Source organism: Sporothrix schenckii (assembly GCF_000961545.1).
Source record: "Sporothrix schenckii 1099-18 chromosome Unknown Cont41, whole genome shotgun sequence".
Taxonomy (NCBI): domain Eukaryota; kingdom Fungi; phylum Ascomycota; class Sordariomycetes; order Ophiostomatales; family Ophiostomataceae; genus Sporothrix; species Sporothrix schenckii.
This window is the reverse complement of record NW_015971142.1, coordinates 2,592,044-2,612,732: the sequence shown is the minus strand read 5'-3', so window position 1 is coordinate 2,612,732 and position 20,689 is coordinate 2,592,044. Positions and strand designations below refer to the sequence as shown.

General features: G+C 60.0%; 8 protein-coding genes across 8 annotated transcripts; 4 read left to right on the top strand and 4 right to left on the bottom strand.

Moving 5' to 3' along the window:
- Nucleotides 1-875: 875 nt before the first annotated feature.
- On the top strand, nucleotides 876-1,241 carry SPSK_08135 (uncharacterized protein; the record flags this gene model as incomplete). Its single annotated transcript, XM_016734778.1, has 1 exon — nucleotides 876-1,241. The coding sequence occupies one exon, from the start codon at nucleotides 876-878 to the stop codon at nucleotides 1,239-1,241; it is 366 nt and encodes a 121-aa protein (XP_016591177.1).
- A 320-nt stretch (nucleotides 1,242-1,561) lies between these two features.
- Nucleotides 1,562-3,753, bottom strand: SPSK_07148 (poly [ADP-ribose] polymerase; the record flags this gene model as incomplete). Its single annotated transcript, XM_016733815.1, has 2 exons — nucleotides 1,562-1,693; nucleotides 1,768-3,753. 2 exons carry the CDS (start codon nucleotides 3,751-3,753, stop codon nucleotides 1,562-1,564), a joined length of 2,118 nt encoding a protein of 705 aa, XP_016591176.1.
- Nucleotides 3,754-4,784: 1,031 nt separating this feature from the next.
- On the bottom strand, nucleotides 4,785-5,759 carry SPSK_07782 (uncharacterized protein; the record flags this gene model as incomplete). The annotated part of the gene is made up of 2 exons (XM_016734438.1): nucleotides 4,785-5,602; nucleotides 5,684-5,759. The coding sequence occupies 2 exons, from the start codon at nucleotides 5,757-5,759 to the stop codon at nucleotides 4,785-4,787; spliced, it is 894 nt and encodes a 297-aa protein (XP_016591175.1).
- A 539-nt stretch (nucleotides 5,760-6,298) lies between these two features.
- SPSK_07140 (uncharacterized protein) lies at nucleotides 6,299-8,521 on the bottom strand (the record flags this gene model as incomplete). Its single annotated transcript, XM_016733807.1, has 1 exon — nucleotides 6,299-8,521. The coding sequence occupies one exon, from the start codon at nucleotides 8,519-8,521 to the stop codon at nucleotides 6,299-6,301; it is 2,223 nt and encodes a 740-aa protein (XP_016591174.1).
- A 441-nt stretch (nucleotides 8,522-8,962) lies between these two features.
- SPSK_06923 (NRPS-like enzyme) lies at nucleotides 8,963-12,431 on the bottom strand (the record flags this gene model as incomplete). Its single annotated transcript, XM_016733593.1, has 2 exons — nucleotides 8,963-10,073; nucleotides 10,135-12,431. The coding sequence occupies 2 exons, from the start codon at nucleotides 12,429-12,431 to the stop codon at nucleotides 8,963-8,965; spliced, it is 3,408 nt and encodes a 1,135-aa protein (XP_016591173.1).
- A 1,476-nt stretch (nucleotides 12,432-13,907) lies between these two features.
- On the top strand, nucleotides 13,908-15,795 carry SPSK_07265 (siderophore iron transporter; the record flags this gene model as incomplete). The annotated part of the gene is made up of 2 exons (XM_016733929.1): nucleotides 13,908-14,999; nucleotides 15,094-15,795. 2 exons carry the CDS (start codon nucleotides 13,908-13,910, stop codon nucleotides 15,793-15,795), a joined length of 1,794 nt encoding a protein of 597 aa, XP_016591172.1.
- Nucleotides 15,796-16,323: 528 nt separating this feature from the next.
- Nucleotides 16,324-17,508, top strand: SPSK_10780 (uncharacterized protein; the record flags this gene model as incomplete). The annotated part of the gene is made up of 1 exon (XM_016737059.1): nucleotides 16,324-17,508. One exon carries the CDS (start codon nucleotides 16,324-16,326, stop codon nucleotides 17,506-17,508), a length of 1,185 nt encoding a protein of 394 aa, XP_016591171.1.
- A 644-nt stretch (nucleotides 17,509-18,152) lies between these two features.
- Nucleotides 18,153-19,022, top strand: SPSK_07853 (class II aldolase/adducin domain protein; the record flags this gene model as incomplete). Its single annotated transcript, XM_016734506.1, has 1 exon — nucleotides 18,153-19,022. The coding sequence occupies one exon, from the start codon at nucleotides 18,153-18,155 to the stop codon at nucleotides 19,020-19,022; it is 870 nt and encodes a 289-aa protein (XP_016591170.1).
- Nucleotides 19,023-20,689: the final 1,667 nt, after the last annotated feature.

Genomic DNA, 20,689 nt, shown 5'->3' with positions numbered 1-20,689 from the left:
TCTTCTACGTCAGTCCTCTTTCTTTTCACTCTTCGTCGAAGAAATACCCGTCTATCTAGACAGTCCTGCAACTCTTGTTTTTATCCCCAGCATCTGAAACAGACTCGCACACTGTCGATACTTGTTTTGTCGCTGACTTGCCACGGTCGACTGGCGAGTCCGGCGATCAAACGCCACCGGCACAAGGCACACGGCAGCGCAACTCCCTCTTTTCTCCGTGCATCCGACTCGACTTCCACTTTCCACGCCGTTTTGCTACATCACCGCAAATTCAGCCTTTACTGTGCCCCAACCCTTGATCGTGCGACTGTTTCGCAACCTTCGCTTCCCCACTCTTCACTCTTCATCCAGAGTACTTTTGCCAGCCGTCAACCCTTGCGGCCGTGTCCTCCCGAATCGCCACGACGGTGTCAACCGTAAACCGTCTGTCGTAATCGTCTCCTGCCAAGGATCGGCTTCGTCCCAACTCTGTAGCAGAAGTTGGAGAGGCACTGTCTGCGCTTGATCGGATCGCCCATCGGTTTGACTTGTCAGGGGTGTTCTTTTGGACAGGTCCGAATGGGATGCAATGCACAAGGATGCACGATCAGGCATGCGGCGGGTGGAAAGATTGCTCTGCCGCTCCCTGGTTTGAAGATTGTGAAGAGGAAGAGGAAAAGAAGGGACAGAGACTGAGAGGGAGAGAGTGAAGAGAGAGCGCCAGACGGTATATAAGAACGGCCATGGCCTTGATCACGACACCGGCGTGTATTCTTGCCTCTTTTCCTCTCAAACAAAACCAATCCTACTCTGCAATCACACCCACACTCTAACTACCTACGAAGAAATTCCTTCTCGAGTCAACACTCCACCTCGCACAGCCACCAGCAACAAAAATGTACACCTCCACCATCCTCGCCACTCTCCTCGCAGCTGCGACCGCCCACGCGGCCATCCTGGACCTGCGCGCCGCCGCCGACTTTGGCAAATGCAACCCGTCCATGGACTTCCAGCTGGGCCGCCCCGGCCGCAAGCCCGACGAGGGCACCTTCTTGCCGACGGACCCGCTGGTCGCCAAGGGCCAGCAGGACGCGCTCAACCCCAACATCATCACCAACGCCATCTGCAACCAGCTGACCAACGTGTGTGACGCGAACCAGGCGGCCAAGGACGTGTGCACGCAGGCCAAGGCGGTGGTGTCGGGCCTGGGTACCAAGGATGCAAGCACAGCGGCGGCCTTCAACAAGGCGCTGGGCTTGTAAAGGAACGACGGGGAGTGCGTCAAACCGGATTAATGGGACATTAGGACAATAAGGGGTAAAGGGCGGGATAGGGATATAGCGATGCATCAAAAACTTTTTTTTTTGAAACTGAACAACACATTGGTAAAAGGGACGCCGTAGACAAGCGCCAGACAGACTCGTAAAATGGCTCGCACATGATAAGTCTCGAGGACGTCACAGAAAAAGAAAAACTGTGGCAGATTCGTAATTGTACATGGGAAAGTACATAGCAACACACGCTTCCACAAAGTAAAACACAACAACGCCACGACTGGCCTTTCGTACACACATGTTCCGGTTTAATACCCGTCCATCTTGACGCGGAAGAGGTAGCGCAGGCGGATCTGGTTTACATCGTAGACGATATACTCGTTGTAGTACAGGCTTGCGTTTGGCACATTGGTGTCGGTCGGCGGCGAGCTGACGTCGGGCTGGAGACCAGGTTAGCACGGGAACACAGCAGGACGTCCATAAACACACGCATGTAGCCAAGCAGTCCACTCACCATCTGCACACCCGCCAGGTCCTTGTGCACGGCACTCGCGTCCTTCCACGCCGGCGGCGCGGTGCGGCCTTGGCCCAGCGTCGCAAAGAGACCGCTGGCCTTGGCGTCCCCGCCCGCCGTGTACGACGCATCCGTCAACTTTTGCAGCGGGTCGCCCAGCTTGGCCTCGCACAGGAGAAGGAGTCCCGTGCCTTTCGAGATGAACGACGCGCAGTAGCCGGCCGACTTGGACGACATGTCCGCCAAATAAATGCCCTTGCCAAACATGTAGCCAGACACGGGCGCCTCGGGCGGCGCAATGCGCAGACCCTGGCCCAGGATACCACCAAAGTTGGTGACGCGCGAGCCGTGCCACAGCAGACGCGTGTCGGCGTCTTTGGCGGCCGACGACGAAACGTGGCAGGCCTCGAAGCGGGCCTTCTCGCCCTTGCGCTCGATGCGGAAGATGTCCTCGATCTCGTACTGGATATTGTGCGTCTGGCCCGTGGTGGAGTTGAGGTAGTTGGCCAGCTCAACAAACTCGCTGCTGTTGCGGTCGAGCGGCGTGACCTCCTCCAGGCCGAGGTTGTTGTATAGCTTGTCGGTCGGGTGGGTGGAGCGGTCCTCGGACGACCGGGCCTTGTCGACCTTCATGAGCAGCTCGGCGTCCTTCATGTCGCTCAGACTCTCGAGCAGCTCAATCTCCTTCTTGAGAAGCGTGTTGTCCGCAACCACGGGCGGCCGGTGCCTGCCAAAGTCGTGGGGGATGACGCTGTAGTACAGGTTGGACAAGCTCTCGACGGCGTTCGGGTACGTCATGTGGTATTCGGTCGCGGCCAGCGATTGGTCGTCCAGCAACGCCGACAAATTCTTCAACGCCTGGAAACCACGTGTGAGGGTGGTCTTGCTCAGCTTGCCGAGCGGCAGCTTGTTGGCGTCGTAGTTGAAATTGGACATGGTGGCAGCGAAGAACTGGCGGTTGAAAATGAGCTCCATGAGGCGTTCGACAGGCGGCGCCAACGTGCAGTCGGCGACCTTCACTTCCTCTTCCTCTTCCCGTTTCACCCCGCGGCGCGATGCGACCTTGTCCGGTGCGTCACCCGACTCGTCATCGCTGTCCGGCTCGTAGTTGCGCTCCACGTACGCATACTTGCCAGGCCGCGGGTCGTCGCCACGCCGCTCCCAGGCAAGACCCGACTTGTCGCGGAACTTCTTATTGAAGTTCTTCAGGGCGTCGTCGAAGCTACCGCCGCCCAGCATGGTGTACTGGCCGACATCGCCGACGCGGCCCCAGCGCGTCCACGTGTAGAACTTGCCCGCCGTGGCGCGCAGGAGCTGGATGCGGTAGAACTTGTTGTTATTGTTGCCCGAGTTGGTCTGGTTGAGAGAGGCGTCCCACACAAGACCATCATCGTCAATGTAGACGGCCACCACATTGGGCATTCTGCAGAACCTGTCGACGGGCACAGATAGTACAGGCGCGGCCTTGGTGTCCGCTTTCACGTCCGTTGTGTCCTGCGTTGTGTCCTGCTTTGTATCCTGCTTCTGGCGCTTCGCATCCGGTGGAGCAGCCACTGCCGCGTTCGCGCCATTGGTACCATTGTTACCATTGGTGCCGTTGGCCGTAGTAGCGGCCGGAGCGGCTCTCTTTTGGCCCTTGGCAGCCGGAGCAGGATGAGGAGACGGTGGCGCCGCTACCGGTGGAGCTGCCAATAAATACGGCGTCTCGTCTTTCTTGGCATTCGATGAGACACAGTCGAGGAGCCATTGCACGCCGACAATGGGAATGTCGAGCTTCTTGGCAGCCGTGACCTTGGCCGTGGGCTTATTGAAGTTGGTGGTCGATGCAATGAGCTGCGTGGCATCCGGCGTGACGGAGTCAAGCGGAGTGGCGCCGAGCACTTCAATGTGTTTCTTGAGCACAGCTTGGTTCACCTTGGGGAACGTGCCGCACAGAGCAATCTTACAGCCGGCAAGAGGCTGCACGGGTTTTCTGCGAGGAGGCATTGCAAATGTGGTGGGAGCGATGGAATGAAAGTATTAAGGGCAGTAGATGGGATGAAGCAATGGAGCTTTTGTGTTTGTAGATAAAATAAGTGGGACGAGCTGGACGATGCAAGTAAGAAAGCGAGGACACGAGGAAACAAGAAGACAAAGGGAAGAGAGAGGCAGGAAGTGGGAACGGGGAGGGTTAAAAGAGAGGAAGAGAAACGTGAAGGGGAGGAAATGAGGGGGAAGACGAGGCAAAATGACGACGAGGATAGGATCCGATCAAGTTTGCAAGTCCAGCTTCAAGTCCAGCTCTCCGTCATCAAATGGCAGGAGCGAAGCTTAAACGACAAGCTAACGTCAACAAACAAATGACGGGTCCAGTAGGCCAGGCACAGCCTCCGCATGCTGGCCCGTCCGTCGTTTTTAGGGGAACAATTAGGGGATTTCGTCACTAGAACAGGAGGAGTGGCACACCATTGGCTTGGCGGCCGTTCTTGCCTGCAGAGTGGGAAAACGCGAGTGATACGGAAGGCAGGTTCACCCAAAGTGCAAAAGCGGCAAGTACGACAGGCGTAGCACCAGGCAGAACCAGGCAACGGGACCCACTCTCTCATCAAGTGCGAGGAAGGTGCAACTTGCACTGCTGACGCCGTTGGCCATTGCTCTCAGCTGCTGAAGGTTGAACAGAAACACGAGACTGGCGCCGGTTCACGTGGGCCGTTCAGGGGCCAGAGTGACGGACGATGGAGTGCAACAGGGGCGGGACTGCTCGCATGGTTGGCTGGGAGAAGGCAGCTGCCGCGATGCCGCGATCACACTGTTGGTGATGCTTCTGTTAAACATATCCGAATCGGGCGACCAGTGCGAGGCAAGCGTACGTGCAACGTAAGTTTCAATTAAAACAAGAAATTAGAAAGCAAACGACAAACGGCAGCACACTGCAGTTCCAGCGTGATTAAGATGAAATGGAAACATGAAGTAAAGGCACGAGACTCAAAAACGCCAAAAACTCGCAATCAAACTCAGGCAGCACACCGCCAACCCAATCATCTGCCTGTCGGCAGAGGCGGCACCGGCGGTAGTGCCGTGCCGTTTGTATTCGCATTCGCATTGCCATTTCCTTCGCCCTCGCCATCCTCGTCGTCGTCGTCGTCGTCCTCGGCCATGTCCTCAATCTCCTCCGAGTGGCCCAGGAACCGTGCCACATTGCGCATCTCGTAGTGCTTCTTGCGCATGGCCTCGAAGCGTAGGTGCTTCTCGCGCTCCTCGGCGTTCATGCCGGCCATGGGGTCGTCGCCGTCGTGCACGCTGCCGCCGCCGTACGCGCTGCCGTGCTCCGAGTCGTCGACCTGCACCTTGGTCGTGCGCGGCGGCGCCGGCGGAAACTCGCCGTCGGGCACCGCCTCTTCGGGCTCGCCCAGCGACAGGCCGGGGATGCTGCCTTCGCGGTCGGCAAAGTAGCCATTCGTCTTGTCGCCGTTTGCATCGGCCTCGTCGTCCGATGGATCCTCCGCCGGGTCGTAGTGCTTGGCATACGGCGTCTTGGGCTCGTCGATTTTCATCGTGGCGGTGCGCTCTTGCTCCGTCAGGTACAGATTGACCTCGTCCCACTTGAGGCGCTGCTCGTTCGGGTCGGCCTCGGTGACCTCGCCGCCATGGGCCGAGGGAGTGCGGCTCGACGGCCGGCGGGAGCCCAGGCGCGCAACAGACGACGAGCGGCGGTGGCCTGCGTTGACCTGGGTGTTGAGGATGGTGCGTTCCTTGTCGGTCAAGGGGTGGTCGGCGTCTTCAGTGGAGGGCAGAGGCGCGGCCGCGGAACGCGGGGACGTCGGCGGGGAGTGTTGATACGAGCGCTTGAGGATGCCTGCACAGATGGGCAGACAGTTAGGGACATTGGGTGACAAGGCATATCAGAAGACATGAAACAGGACTTGCTTGGGTTTACCTTTGGGCCGTTGAACGTTGGGTGGCGGCGGGGTGTGCGCAGGCCGCTCGCGCCCTGTGGTTGCTTCGTCGGCCATAGTATCGTGCAGAGAAGACACTGAGAATAGGTAGTCGTTGTGGTATGGTGTGCAGGCGATCGTCAGATGGCGTAGATGCCGTTCTTCGATGTGTCGTGTGCTGGACTTTGGAGACGAGGCACAGATTCAACCGGAGGGGAAACAGGTGAGGCTGGGGTCTTGTAGAACGAATGCACCTTCTGTTTTATCGTTAGCGGGGTTCAGAGGACCTGGCGTGCTGTGATTGGCTGGTGGGAGGTGCGCACGGGGAATTACATCATAGGCCAGTCGCTGCTGTTAGTGACCTAGTTTGTGCATGAGCGCTGTAATCTGGATCAAGTAAACAAACGCAAATCCAGACATGGCATATGACACTATGACACGATCTTTGAACACGCACTGTTTACTATCATCACATCCACCGCCACACCGACGGGCACGCGTTTGGCCGACATCTGGAAAGCACCCGCTGTGTAGAACCGGAGAAGTAGGGACGAAGTTCTCGCTCAAGTCAGCCAGATACACGGTCGGATACGGACTGCATGATTCTCGTCTTTCATTCACAGCAACGGCAGCTGCTCATCACCCCAGGCCGACCACATGCCATCGAGGCCAAAGTCAAGCATACCGCTGTTTAAGTCTAGTCCTAAATCAACACTGCCGCCACCAAACAATCTACCTGAAGGAGAACCGGACGAGGGCAATGCTGTCGACGTATTTGCAGTCTCAGCTCCAACACGGCCCGAGAAGGGAGTGTTGTTATTTAGAATGGTTCGGCCCGTATCGGCGGGAGAAGGAGATCCAGTTGCAACCCGCTGCGCTGTCCCCGCCTGTGTTCTGCCTCGAATGGTCTCGGCCTTGACCTTGAGCGCCGCCAAGACGGCGAATTTGGCGCCAAAGCCTGTCGCGGCACTCTCGTGACTGGCCACCGTCTGTGCCTCGTTCAACTCGTGTGCAAAGAGTGTGTCCAGCGCCGCCCAGGCGTCGTCCACATGCGGGCCGCGCGGTTGCTGACAGAGGTGCCACAGCACGTACATGACGATGTGATACTGTGGGAAGGCCTGGCGGGCCCAGGCGTATCGGAGGAGGAGACTGTCCTCGTGGAAGAGGCGCGGCTGGAGGATGGCCAGGGCTTCCACCAAATTGGCGTCGGTGGCCAGCTCGACGGCACTGCGACGGCCGACGAGCAACGCCCACTGCAGCCGGGACACAAAGTCGAGCTTGCGGAGGAGGAAGCGGCTGCAGGAAATGGTCATTTGCTGCTGGGGCAGCAGCGGGTTGCAGCGGGCGAGGCGCTGTTCCACATCGGCACGGAGATCGGCCATGATGCGGGCACGAGTGTCTTCCGACGACCGCTCGTCGTCACTGGTAGTTGCAGCAGCTGCCAACGCGGCCAGCCGCTGCGCCGTTCGATACAGCGCAATATGGATCAGCGAGAACGTCATGGCCGTCCAGCCGGCCTTTTCCTTGGGGAGAGTCGCCATGTCTGGCACCAGGTCGGCGTCGTCCACGTTCAACGGCAGCTGCACATCCGACTCGGCCAGCAGATTGCTCCCACTGCCCAGGGTCGCCATGTTGTCGAGGCCATAGTCCTCGCTCGCGCGCCCATCACGCGATAGCAGGTGCCACCATAGCCGGCGGCGGATCTCGGCCTCGAAGGGCGTCAGGGGACGCTGAGTGCTGCGCCGCAAACGTTGCCCGTCCCGGTGCAAGCCCAGCGACTGGGCCACCCGCACGGCCAGACCGTTAAGCACCCACAGGCCCTTTCCGCGATTGCAGAAACGCAAGGTGGCCAGGTAGATGGCGAGGGCATGCAGACCCGTGAGAGTGGGGCGGTCGAGAAAGTCGCCATGCGCCAGCGACTGCTCCAGGCCGAGTTTGAGCTTCTGGAGAAGGTCTGTTTTGCTGATGCCGAAGAGTCCATCACCGTTCAGTAGGAGAGTGTCCTCGCCGTCTTCCAACGACACCAGAGCAGCAAAGTATATGGCAAAGCAGAGGGCCAGGTCCTCGTACGACGCCGCACCCGGGTCGTGGATCACGGAAAAGACACGTACCTCGTCCGTAGGCACGTGCAGCAGTTTGAGCCCCGAACAGCCGTCGACTTTGTCGAGGTAGGTGTGCCAGAGGCGGATGGCCAGTGTCCTGGGGGGGTGCAGACTGGAGGGCAGCTGTGAAGGCGTCGGTGCTGATAGGATGCCCAGAGCACTGAATGGGGAGGGACAGGGCGAGACCGTGGTGCTGAACGAGCGGATGGTGGGACGATTATGAGAGGCCGGTGGTGCGGACAGGCTGTGGCCAATGCGACCGTCATCGTCGTCGCCGATGACGCGAGCCAGCAAGACCTCGTTGAAGTATTGAGTCGACGCGCCTCTCTCCACGAGGACGTCGACAGTGTGTCCAGGAGCGGCAGTCTCTCGCGTTGATGCGATTTGTGTTTGCCGGTGCGGTACATGGTTCCTTGCCGCGCGGCCAATGCTCTTTGGCACGCCCTTTTCCTTCAACTGCGCCTCTAGATCGGCAAGCCGCGACGCCATGGCGGCCATGATGGCCCCTTTTGTCCGCCGAACGCGAGGACCTGGCGGCGGGTACGCGCACGACCGCCCGGCGCGTATGCAGCGCTGGCATGGCTGCGCCTTGTCGCATCGAATCTTTTTGGCTTTGCAGGCGAGACAAGAGCGCGGACTGGCCCGTGTTTCGGCGATTGGTGGCGTACGACCTGCACCTGCGTCGGAGGCGGGTGTAAACGAAGCCGGCGATTGTGCGTGCGCGTGCAACTGGTCCATGCTGGTTGCGAGACAGAATCTTGGTCCCGAGCGCCCCGAGGCCTGCTGCGTCCGAAAGGGAGACTGCCTGCCTTTATTTCGTCAGAAGATCGTGGACAGCCTGAGCGCGGCATTAAAATGGGCGATTTTATCACCGAGGTCACCCTGGCACCGCAGGCCGTAGCTGGACGACGCTAGTTTCGGCCTTTTATTTTAAGGTTTTGGGCCCGAGGAGGCCTTGAGGAAGGTCCTGCCTGGTGTTAGTCGACGCATGACGTGTTGACAGACGATGTTGTGCGGCGTGTGTCTTTTGCGAGCATGTCAACTGCAAGTGAACAGACTCATTGGTACGAGTGTTTTGGGCGCATCCAACACTTTTGATATGATAGACTGTATTTACACCTCGAGAACATTATATACTGCTTAACTTAATACCCCAAAACAAGAAACTCGCAACTCGTCTCACCATCCCCATTGCTTCAGCCAGGTGGCCATGGCTGCACCGTCAATCGGCCCCAGACCGGCCATGGTGGCGCTGTTGGATGTTCCGCGACCCGTCTCGTAGGCGACGCGTGAACCCGCTGGCAGCGCCGCCTCGCCTGCTAAGCCGCGGTAGAAGTCCATTATCTTGAGGGCAGGAAGGGCCTCGAAGTCGGGCTCACCGGTCGTCTGGCTCTGGCCAGCCGCCTGGAGCGCCGTCAGCCATTCGTCAAAGGCGACGACCTGGATGCCGGGCCACGCTTTTTGCATCACGGCCACCAAGTCGTCCCATTGCCCGACGGCCGGGTTCACGAGGTTGTAGACGCCCGTGCTGCGCTGTGCGTAGTCGTGGTGCACGAGGTCGCGCACGATGGCGGCGAGGGCGTCCACGGGGATCCATTCGATGGTGTTCATGGCGCTGGGCAGACGGCCCAGCACCCGCGACGTGCGCACGAGACTCGGCAGCCACTCGGTCGGGTTCCACTGGCCGCCGTCGGCAGCGAGCGGCCCGGCCACCTGGCCGACGCGGAGCGTGGTGGCATGCAGGCCTGCGTTGGCAACGGCACGCGCCAGGATCTGTTCCGCCACGTGCTTGGACTCGCCGTAGCCCATGGCGAGGGCCACGCGAGGGTCGTCGAGGGGCGCCTCGGGGACGCTGGTCGGTGCCCGTGCATCGACGCCGGCACCGGCACCCTGGACGGCCGGCCAGTTGGCGACCGACGACAGCGAGGACACGTAGAAGATGTGCGGCTGCCGCTCCGAGGCCAGCGCGAAGTCGACGACGTGGCGCACGCCGCGAATGTGCGTGTCCTCGAACGAGGCGAGGCTGTGGTTGAAGTCGACCTTCCAGGCATTGTGGATGACGACGTCGACGGTGGCGCGGAGGCGGCGGAACGTCGGCGCGTCCAGGCCGAACTGGGGGTCGCCGAGGTCGACCGTCACGAATTCGGTGCGCTGCGGGTCGGCGAGGCTGTATGCCTTGCCGCGGCGGTCGAATGCGCGCTGCTGGCGGACCTGTGCGTCGTCGCTGCGGTTCAGGCAGTAGATCTTGGCGACGGCGCGGTCGTTGAGGAGCGCCTCGAGGATGTGGGTGCTGTGCAAGGGCAAGGGTTAGCAAATGAAAACGTAGTTGCAACGTGTGGGACATGACGTACCCCAGCGAGCCAGTCGACCCGGTAATGGCGACCGTCAACGACGCTGCACGACGCGTGTTCACATTGGGCAGGCCGGCCGTGTACTTGTCGACGAGCGCCTTCATGGCGCGGACGCGTGGCGTGTCGTCGCCTTCGGTCGGCGACAGAGGCAGCTGCGGATCGGAAGCGACCGGGCCAGACAGCGCCGCATGGAGGTACTCGGCCAGCTGGCGGATAGACGGATGGGCGTATACGCTGCGGGTGGATACGGGGTCGGGTGTGCCCTCCTTGCGATGGGGTGCCAGGGCCCGTCGGAGTATTTTGGTCAGCTCGAGCGTCTGCAGCGAGTCGAGGCCGCGCGCAAAGACGTCGTCGTCGTCGGCGAGCGGTGCCGCCGTCGTGGGGAACAGGCCGGTGACGCTGGCGCGCACAAACGCGGTGACGTCCTCCAAGGCGTCGAATGACGCGACGGATGCCGCCGCCGCAGACAACGACGCGTCGTCGTCCTCGCGGTACAGCGCATCCAGCTCGTGCTCAAACAGCTTGGTCGTCCGGCCCCGGATGACGGTGCCTTTTCCGGCACGCACAAACGGCTTGTCCGGCGCGGCCACGAGCACCTTGGACCGGAAGATGCGGCCGTGGGCGGGCCCGACGCTGTTGGCCTGTTCAATCGTGGGCCAGAGCGCGTCCACAAAGTCGCGTTCAGACACAACCAGGGGCGTCATCGGCTCGACGACCAGTGCCGCCTGGAAGCGCGCCGTGCCCACGATGAGCGCGCCGCGGACCAGCGGATGGCCGGTCACGACGCCCTCCATGTCGACGGGGTTGAACTTTTCGCCGTTGGACAGGACCAGCACGTCGTCGCGCCGCCCGACAAACCGCCACAGCTTGTCGCTGTGCGGGCTCTGCACGAACAGGTCGCGCGTGCGCCAGACGTCGACGTCCGGGTACGCCTGGCGCAGGTGGCGGATCCAGTCCTGCGACCCGTCCCCCTTGCGCACGACCATCTCAAAGGTGCCGTCGCCCATGGGCTCCATGTCGTTGGCGTACGTCGGGTGCCACTCAAAGTAGCTCCAGTTGTGCGGCAGCGGGATCAGCGACATGTGCGGCCCCGTCTCGGTGCTGCCGTACAGCTGGCACACGTTGGTGACGTGGCAGATGCGGTCGCCGACGGCCGGCGCCAGCGGCCCGCCCGTGTACATGATCCAGTCGAGCGACGCAATCTGCGCGAAGCCGCCGGGCTGGTCGGCGAGCTGCTCGATGACGGCCGGCGGGCACCAGGCCGCGCGGATGCGCTTCTGCTGGCGCGCCAGCAGCTGCATGGCCCGCGACAGCAGCGCGCCGCTCGGCGGCTTGTCCGGCGGGCCCGTGCACACGATGCAGGCGTAGAAGACGGGCATGATGGACATGGCAAACAGCCCCGCCAGGTGGAACGGCGGGAACGGGTTGAAGAAGCGGTCGCCCTCGAGGTCCAGCAGCTGGTAGCACTGGTTGATGCGCCCCGGGATCGTCTCGGCCTTGCGGTGGCTGTCGTAGACCGAGTACACGCCGTTGGTGATGGTCGTCGGCTTGGGGTTGCCCGTCGAGCCAGACGAGTGCGCAATGATGATGGGGTCTGTGCGGGCCGCCGCCCACGTCCGCGTGTAGGGGAAATGCGCGGCCGTGGTCCCGGCCGCCAAGAGATCGTCGAGCGGCGGTACCCGAAAGGCTTGCAGGTCGGGCATGGCGTCTTTCAGCTGGCCCACCACCGCCGCCATCTCCGGCGTGTAGTGCACGATGCGGCACGCCGCCTCGGCGAACACGGCCTGGTGCTGCGGGAGCGCGTTGCGCACCGACGGGATCATCAGCTGGTGGCCCGTCTTGATGGCCGCAAACAGATAGACGGCATAGCGGATGTCCGACACGCCCAGGTACGCCATCACGCCGAAGCTGGTACTCGTCCCGACCTGGCGCGCCATCGACCACGACGTCGCGTTCACGGCGCCCGCCAGCTGCCGAAACGTAATGTCCCGGAACCCCTGCTCGATGTCGTCCGTGGACGCGGTGACGGTCGCGTAGACCCGGTCGGCCGTGTCGTGCGCGAGCTCATCGACCACGTGCACAACCAGACGCTCGCCAATGGGGCCACTGCGGATGCCGAGCGTCGAGCTGTCCTTGGGGAGCCGCGTGGCGGCTGTCTCCGTTGACTGTTGTGGTTCATGGTGTGTCACCTCGACGGCGGTGGCGGACGGCTCTTTGGTGCTGGCGATGCCGTTGACACTGTTGACACCGTTGATATGGCCATTGGCCACGTTGCTATCGTTGATGACCTCCGCCATGATGTTGTGTGTTGGGATGAGATGACTGCCGCGGATTGCTGTTGACTCGTATTGACGATGGAGATCGAATCGTCTGGGCTATATCAACTACAAGAAGACGGATCTCGACATTCCATCGACGGCCATTTTCCTTCCCGTGTCGTCTTCTTTGCCGGGTCGTCTACGCTTTGGCCGATGGTGTCTTGTTTCGTTATAGTCCCCTCTGAGTGTTGACCGCGCCGCATCCTCGCGGAGATGATTCGGTCTTGCGATGTGGTCTTGCGATACCGCAACGCCCACCGCCCGCTTGTCTTGATCCGACGGCGTCGCATCTCTGCGTCCTCTTTGGGATGAACACAAGGCTGTTGAATAAACGGGGCGGCAGGACACAAGGGAACAGCAGTCGGAGAGGGGACTCGAGGTGCTTGATGCTGACCAGCCTTGCCTGAACAAGCCTAGCGACGCGAGCATGAATCACGAATGCGGAGAAAACAACGGAGCAAACAAGGCTCAAAACGCGGAGGCGGGGTTGCGGCCTGAAAGAAGAGGTTGGAGACAGGGAACAGGGAACAGGGAGAGGGAACTTGGGACAGCGTATCTGAGAAACAAGGAGCATCACAGTGAAAGCAAGTACGGGCTCCTTTTAGTCACTCTAGTCATGTGGATGTGTCGGCACGTTGCAAAGACAAATGCAAAGTAAGTGACTACAGTGAAGCCGGCCGGGATGTCCTTGTTGGAGAGCTATTTTCCTAATTTGTTCAGGCAACGCGGCTTGCAGCTATCCGTCTCGTGATACTGACATGCAATTTACTAGCTACTGTCGGCACTACTGTACACACTGTTGCACTTGTCTCAATGTCCATGTGACAGCGACCAATAATGTCCTCGTTGAGACAGAAGACGGGATAAAATGACTGAAAGTACCAGGTTGCCCAATATCTAGGTCGTCTATATGTCTGCAAGTGTGGCGCTTCCCACGCCCGTCCTCCTCTCCGCAATAATTACTAGATTGAGCGTAGCGCCTGTTCGTGTATCACGATTGCGGACACGGAGTCGCTAGAGGACTGCAGATAAATGCGGAGGCCACACCTTGTGCACCCAATTCGTGATTCATAACCAGAGCGTACTAGTGGCCAGGGGCGACGAGTGTTAGGGAGACGACGGATCGCCAATGCTATGTCTGGGGTCACCTGGGGACGCTGAGATTAGATTCTGGGGTTGACGGACGTATACTCCGCACATGCGAGAGATGTGAAGATTGTGAGCAATGGGTCATGCTGTCCGTGCGATCAACGCCGGGAAATTTCCGAACATCTCGGCCGTCGTTGTGCATACAGCAAAGGCCCGACTGGGATGTACGGTGTGGCATTGTCAGCCCTTCGCCAAGGAAGTATATATCGATGCCGGTCGGCCGAGAAGAGCCTCTCCTGTTGTGTCTTGTCGAGTTTGAATTTCACCCCAACCACACTTCGTTCCATCACGTATCCCACACTCACCATGGCCGAGACAGAACAGCGTATCTCGTCCGACAAGACGGAGACGCAGCGCGTCGAAGAGACAGAGGCCGCACAGACGCGTGGGCAGGGCAGCGCGGAGACCGACATCGACGCCGACGAAGGCGACGTCCGCCCGCCCGGCTACTGGACGTCGTTCCGCTTCATCGGGTCCGTCCTGGCCATTGTCCTGCTGGCCAACAACCTGTTCATCGGCTACTCCATGCCCGCCAGCATCCTGTCGGTCATCGGCACCGACTTGGGCGCCGGCACGTCCATCTCGCTGGCGTCCCTCACCCTGACCCTCATCAAGGGCGTCTGCCTCCTGCTGGTCGGCAGCATCAGCGACGTCGTCGGCCGCCGCTATTTCCTGCTCGGCGGCCAGCTCGTCAACTTTGTCGGCGCCGTCGTCGCGGCCCGCGCCACCAACGTCCGCACGCTCATCGGGGCCAGTGCGCTCGTCGGCCTCGGCCAGGCCACGCAGCTGCTGTACCCGATGCTGCTGCAGGAAATCGTGCCCAACAAGTACCGCGGCGTCAGCCAGGGCCTGCTGTCGCTGGCCATCTTCCCGACCATTGCGCTGGGGCCGGCCTTTGCGCGCTTCATGGCCGCCAACCCGGCGCTGGGCTGGCGCGCGCTCTACTGGCTGGACGCCATCACCGTCGGCCTCTCGTTTGTCCTCTTCGCACTCTGCTACTTCCCGCCCGGCTTCCGCGAGCTGCAGGGCGGCCGCACGACGCGCCGGTCCATCCTCAAGCACATTGACTACGGCGGGTTTCTGCTCTACGCCGGCGGGCTCGTGTGTCTGCTGCTCGCGCTGGCCTGGGGCGGCAGCACGTATCCGTGGCGCAGCGCGACGGTTGTGGCGCTGCTCGTCGTCGGCGTCGTCACGCTCGTGCTCTTCGCCCTCTACGAGATCTACATGCCGCTGCACACGCCGCTGCTGCCCATGGAGCTGTTCAAGATCAAGAACTTTGTCGTCGCCGTCGTCGTCGGCTCCTGTGGCCAGATGTCGTGGTATGCCCTCAACCTGCTGTGGCCATACCACATCCAGAATCTGTACACCACCGACAACAGCAAAGTCGGATGGATGTCGGTACGTACGCACGAGCCAACATGTGGCGATATGACGATGTGAATGCGATTGCCAGTGTGCGTGACACAGTCCACAACCACTAACAGCCCCGCAGTGCATCACCGGCATCGCCCTGGCCACCGGCGAGCTCACCATGGGCTTCTTTTGCCGAAAAGGCGGCCGCATCCGCCTCCAGATGATTGTCTGCGTCGCCCTCTACACCGCCTTCAGCGGCATCATGGCCGTCGCCAACCAGCACCGCGAGAGCCTGGCCGTCGGCATGATCACCACCATCGGCTTCTGCGTCGGCTGGATCGAGCTCATCACCATCGTCGTCGCCGCCCTCGTCGTGCCCCCCGACCAGATCGGCACCGGCTCCGCCTTCTTCGCCAGCACCCGCGCCACCACCAGCACCATCGTCACGAGCATCTACGTGGCCATCTACAACAACCGCTACCCGGCCCTCATGAAGCCCGACATCACCAAGGCCGTCGAGGCCGCCGGCCTGCCCGCGTCGAGTCTCCCCCGCCTCTTTGACGCCATTGCCAACGGCACCGCGGCGGCTCTGCAGGCCGTTCCGGGTTTCACGCCGGCCGTCAACGACGCCGTCATCGACGGCCGCAAGTCGGCCTACGCCACCGCCCTTGCCGACGTATATCTGACCAGCATCGCCTTTGGCATGATTGCCCTGTTGACCATCTTCTACGGCCGCGACGACATCGAGTCCAAGTTTACCAACTTTGTCAACAAGACCGTCGCGCACGTGGGCGGCGACAAGGCCGAGGACCTGGAGCGAGAGAAGGTCGCTCAGTTGTAGGCGTGTTGTAGGGCTGACGGGGTTGGAAGGAACGGGCATGATGGGGAACCGCCTTGTTGCTATAGCACTGCGTAGATGGAACAGAGCTCGTCTAGATGCACGCATTCGCTGCTTTCCTTCTCCGCATTCTGCATCCCGGAGCGATTATCCGGCCATGCGCACTAATGACTCGCAATGGCAGGCTAAGACGAACCAATCAGAGACACTAGCAATAATACGAATAGCCTCCCAGAAAAAGAATGAGACACTGAAGCCTGGGATATTCGACGCTCGCCCACATATACTATCAGTGCAAGTACGACTTACTGCCAGCTGAACGGGACTGATACCCCAGTTCCCCCACGATCCATGCCCAACTTCAGTAATTAAATTTCCCGAAATCCCCCAAATCTGCCCTTTCGCACCATGATTCATGCTTCTCGTACGAACGTAGTGACAGGTAGCATATGAAGCTCGCCTCGCAACATCGGCCACCACCACCACCACAAGATCACCGTAGTATCACTCAGTGGCACACCACCATCGCCCATGGCAAAATCGGACGCAGCGACACGGCGGGTGTCCAACATGACCAGCTCGCAGGTCGAGCACAAACGCGCCATTGACCGCGCCAACCAGCAGATTTGCCAACGCCGCAAACGCGCCAAGATGCAGTGGCTGGAGGCGGAAGTGGCGCGGCTGACAGGGCAGCTGGACGCTGCTCATGCTCGGATACGGGAAATGGATGCTGCAGCGGTGGCGGCAGACGTCCTCCCGGCCGTCGTTCCGGTAGGCGAGGCTGCGCAGAATGGCCCCGCCTTTTCTTCACCTGCTACAGATATGTCACCCACGGTGTCCACGCCCAGCGAACACACCAACTACAACGCCCACTCCAGCTGGACCGTCCACCTCCGCGAGCTGCTCGACCCCGCCCACTACGACGACTACGGCAAGCTGGGCAACATTGTCTTTGCATGCCCGCTGCCCCCACCGGACACAACACCGTCCCCTCCATCCGGCGAGTGCGGCGGCGAGAGCGGCTGCGAGATGACTCTGCCCCAGTGGCAGGCCGTCCCCCTCCACCTCCCGCCCGAGACGGATCTCGATCGCTTTATCATGGAAACGACCGCCTCGGGCCGCCGCCTGCACCAACAGACCGGCGCCGCCGAGCTCAGTCACGCCCAGTTCCCTAGCATCTCCTCTCTCCTCAACCCGAACCTCGGCGACGATGGCGCCCGCCCGCTCACGTCTGCCTTGGCCACCCACATCGTCCGCCACAGCACCGTCAAGTCCGTGACCACCCGCATTGCCCTCATGTATCTGCTGGCGCACCTCCTGCGCTGGCTCGTCTGCCGCACCCGCCAGACGTACGAACGCCTCCCCGACTTCTTGAAGCCCACGCACCTCCAGTGCACCGTCCCCCACCCGGCCTGGGTCGACGCCGTCACCTGGCCCGCCGCCCGCGACAACATCATCCGCACGGCCGCCTGGAAGTCCATCACGTTCGACGAGTTCCGCCGCGTCACCGGCGCCTGCATGTCCGTCAACTGGCCCTACACCGACTCGGGCGCCTTCTTGGATCTCGGCGACGGCCAGAATCTCGTGCTGAGCCCCCTCTTCGAGAACCACATCCGCTGCGCCGCCAATTGGACGCTCAGCAAGTCGACGGCCGCGCAGTTTCCCTTTATGAAGGAGTTTTGTGTCACCGTGCACGAGGGCGAAGGGAATGCATAGACGTCGAGGGGGAAATACTGCGCTACTGTAAATCATGTATCCTTAACAGCGTCTTGTACAAAGATACGATTGCGGACAAGAAACGTAGTTATTGCATCCGTGTCCCGTCCATCGGAAAGTGTCTAGCCTATTCGTATGCCGTGCCAGGTCGGACAAATATCTCATTCTCCGTCCTCCGAATGCCGTTGTCCGAACCATCGCCGTCCCTGATCCTCTGAATCCTTTGAGCACGAAGTAGCAGAGTTCATTGTGGTCTCCCATATAGAATGCGGGGAAGGGCGACGTGACCATGTTTTGTTTGGGCAGTGTGCGGCTAGCATGAATCATATTGCAGACTACCTTTGGAGAGGCTCTTGGCAGATTCAGAGGAGGGACGGGTTGACCTCACTTCTTTGTGTCTTGATTGTAATGGTAGTCGTGTGCCGTTTTCTGGAGAAAGGGGACAGACTGTAAATAGAAAGAGACAAGGAGAGACAGAGTATACAAAAGAGTTGATGTAATCACATTGATGTAATCATATTGGCAGCAAAACCAAAGACGACAGTAACAGGAAATCAAGGCGAACAACCACGACGCAGCAACAACTGCGAAAAGGCACACAATACTTTAAAAATCACCGGCCAAACAGTCCAACATCCCGCAATATGTCCTCCACGACAGCGGCCACTACAACCACCACAAAGGTCTACACCAACCTCACGGCCGCCGAGACCACCCTGCACGGCGGACAGGAGATTGCATTGCCCGTCTTCCCTCAGCCGCCGACCTTCACCGACAAGGTCGAGGAGCGCGAGTACCTCAAAGGCCGCCTCGCGCTCGCCTTCCGCCTCTTTGCCAAGTTCGGCTTCGACGAGGGCGTCGCCGGCCACATTACCCTGCGCGACCCCGTGCGGCCCGACCACTTCTGGGTCAACCCGCTGGGCCGCGCCTTCGCGCAGATGCGCCGCTCCGACTTGATTCTCGTCAACGGGACGGGCGAGGTCGTCGACGGCGGGCCCAACTGCCTCCTCAACAAGGCCGCCTACATGATCCACCACGCCGTCCATGCCGCCCGGCCCGACGTCCACTGTGCGGCGCACGCGCATAGCCTGTACGGGCGTGCGTTCTGCGCCCTCGGGAAACCCTTGGCCATGCTGACCCAGGACAGCTGCGCCTTTTATCAGAGCGTGGCCCTCTACCAGCAGTTCAACGGCGTCGTGCTCGACGCGGCCGAGGGCGCCAACATCGCCCGGGCGCTGGGCGCCGGCAAGGCCTGCCTGCTCCAAAACCACGGGCTGCTGACCGTCGGCGCCACCGTCGAGGCGGCCGTCTTTTGGTTCGCGTCGCTCGACAAGTGCTGCCACGTGCAGCTGCTGGCCGAGGCCGCGTCCCACCACGAGCACGCCAAGACGATCGACGAGGCCGACGTCGCGTTCACGGCCAAGAGCGTCGGCAACCCCACCATCGGCTGGTTCAGTGCGCAGCCCATGTTTGATGTACTGATGGAGGAAATTGGCGATGCCTATTTGCAGTAGGCGACAACGAGGGGGCTGGGTAACCTACGTGGCCCAACAAGATACGGTGGCACCATTTGACAGTTGACTCTACCCTCCCTGGAGAAGCAGACAATTACAGCAAGAGTACACCTAAGGATCCGAATGTAGATAGAACTGCAGACTCAACAAGTGCCGACGCCCCTATTATGGCCGGTTTGGACGGGCGAAAAAGTGCCTCACTCAGCATGTGAACGCCAGCAGAGCTGAAGGACTACTCTCGACTGGATGTTAGTCAGTCTTGGTGTCTTGTCGCTTCCCCCTATTTTTTCTCTGTACATTTTATATATCTCATCATAATGGCTAAATTCATGGTAACTGCACACGACAGCCTGTATGATACGTATTATCTAAGGATCAGATCAATATTTAATTCCCTCATCATTCCAAACCTGTTTGCCCGTCGTATCATCCTGATGGTGGTCACAATATTGCATGCGAAGTCGCCTCAGCCACAGAGTCACGTGCCAACCACACATCTACCAGTTTACTTCGCACTTCTTTTTCATGTACCCCGATTCTTTCCTTACCACATCTCGATTCACTCGTACCACTTTTCTTTGGAATATTCTTGGGCCACGTTCGTTCTTTGTCTGGGATACGGTATTGTGGCGGCTTTACCGGCGGCCTGCATCCGTTCCAGGACTCGCTGCCCCGAGCGAGCGAAATGGGTGGTTTCAAATGCCTAGTACGTATCCTCCCGCTAGGAGACGGTGAAACACGGCCGTGTCCGGCCGGAGAGTAACACGGAGTACGGACTGCTTACGGTGCCCGCGGATGCGTACTGTGTACTTTGTAGTAGCGTGCTGGGGTGTTACGGTGGAGAGAAGGGTTAGGCGAAAGGGAAACAACGGCGAATCACGGCTTAGAGCGGGGCAGTGCTCGGAAACGTGGGGATGTTCTTCGCGTGGTGTCCTTTGTGTGTTTCTGAAAACAAAACATGGAGGGGCCAAAGATAAGGCACGGCTAGGAGACGGGGTTTGGCCGAGCTGCACCGAGACTTTTGTGACGCGGCGTGCTGACGTAGCATTGCATTGCTACGGGAGAAGTGGATGAATACGACAGAGGAAAATAAGGACTCTGTACTGGGAAGGTCGTTGTCAACAGCAAAAGGGGAGACGAGAAGAGTGTGAAGCTGCCAGTCCAAGATTCAGTACGTCATGGCCCCGTTCGCTGTTCACGCTCGGGCGTTTCGCTTGTTTGAATAATAGACTTTGATGTGATTGGTCCATGTAATGCCGGGAAACAAAACGAGACGAAAAGGAACCAAATCTAACGAATAGGAGGACAGGGAGAAAACAAAAGGACAGCCACGGAAGAAGGCTACCAAGGAAGTAAGAGGGCGAGCAAAACGGCGAAGGAATGGGAAAGGTAAGATGTCAAGAAGCGAAAAAGAAAGTACCGTATGTAACGTGGACTCTCGGATGGGTAGGAATGTCAGATTGTGAGAAGGACTGCGAGACTAGGCAGAGCAGGTGTGGAACGCATTGTCGATACCCACAAACAACACTAGAAACCTGGATGTGCCTGGCCACATATCCCACACACACTTAGGTCTTGATAGGCTGCGGCACTCGAAACCAAGCGAGCCATGCTATTGGATGTCTCGATGGTTTCGAGAAAAAGGATACAAGACGGACTCGACAGGC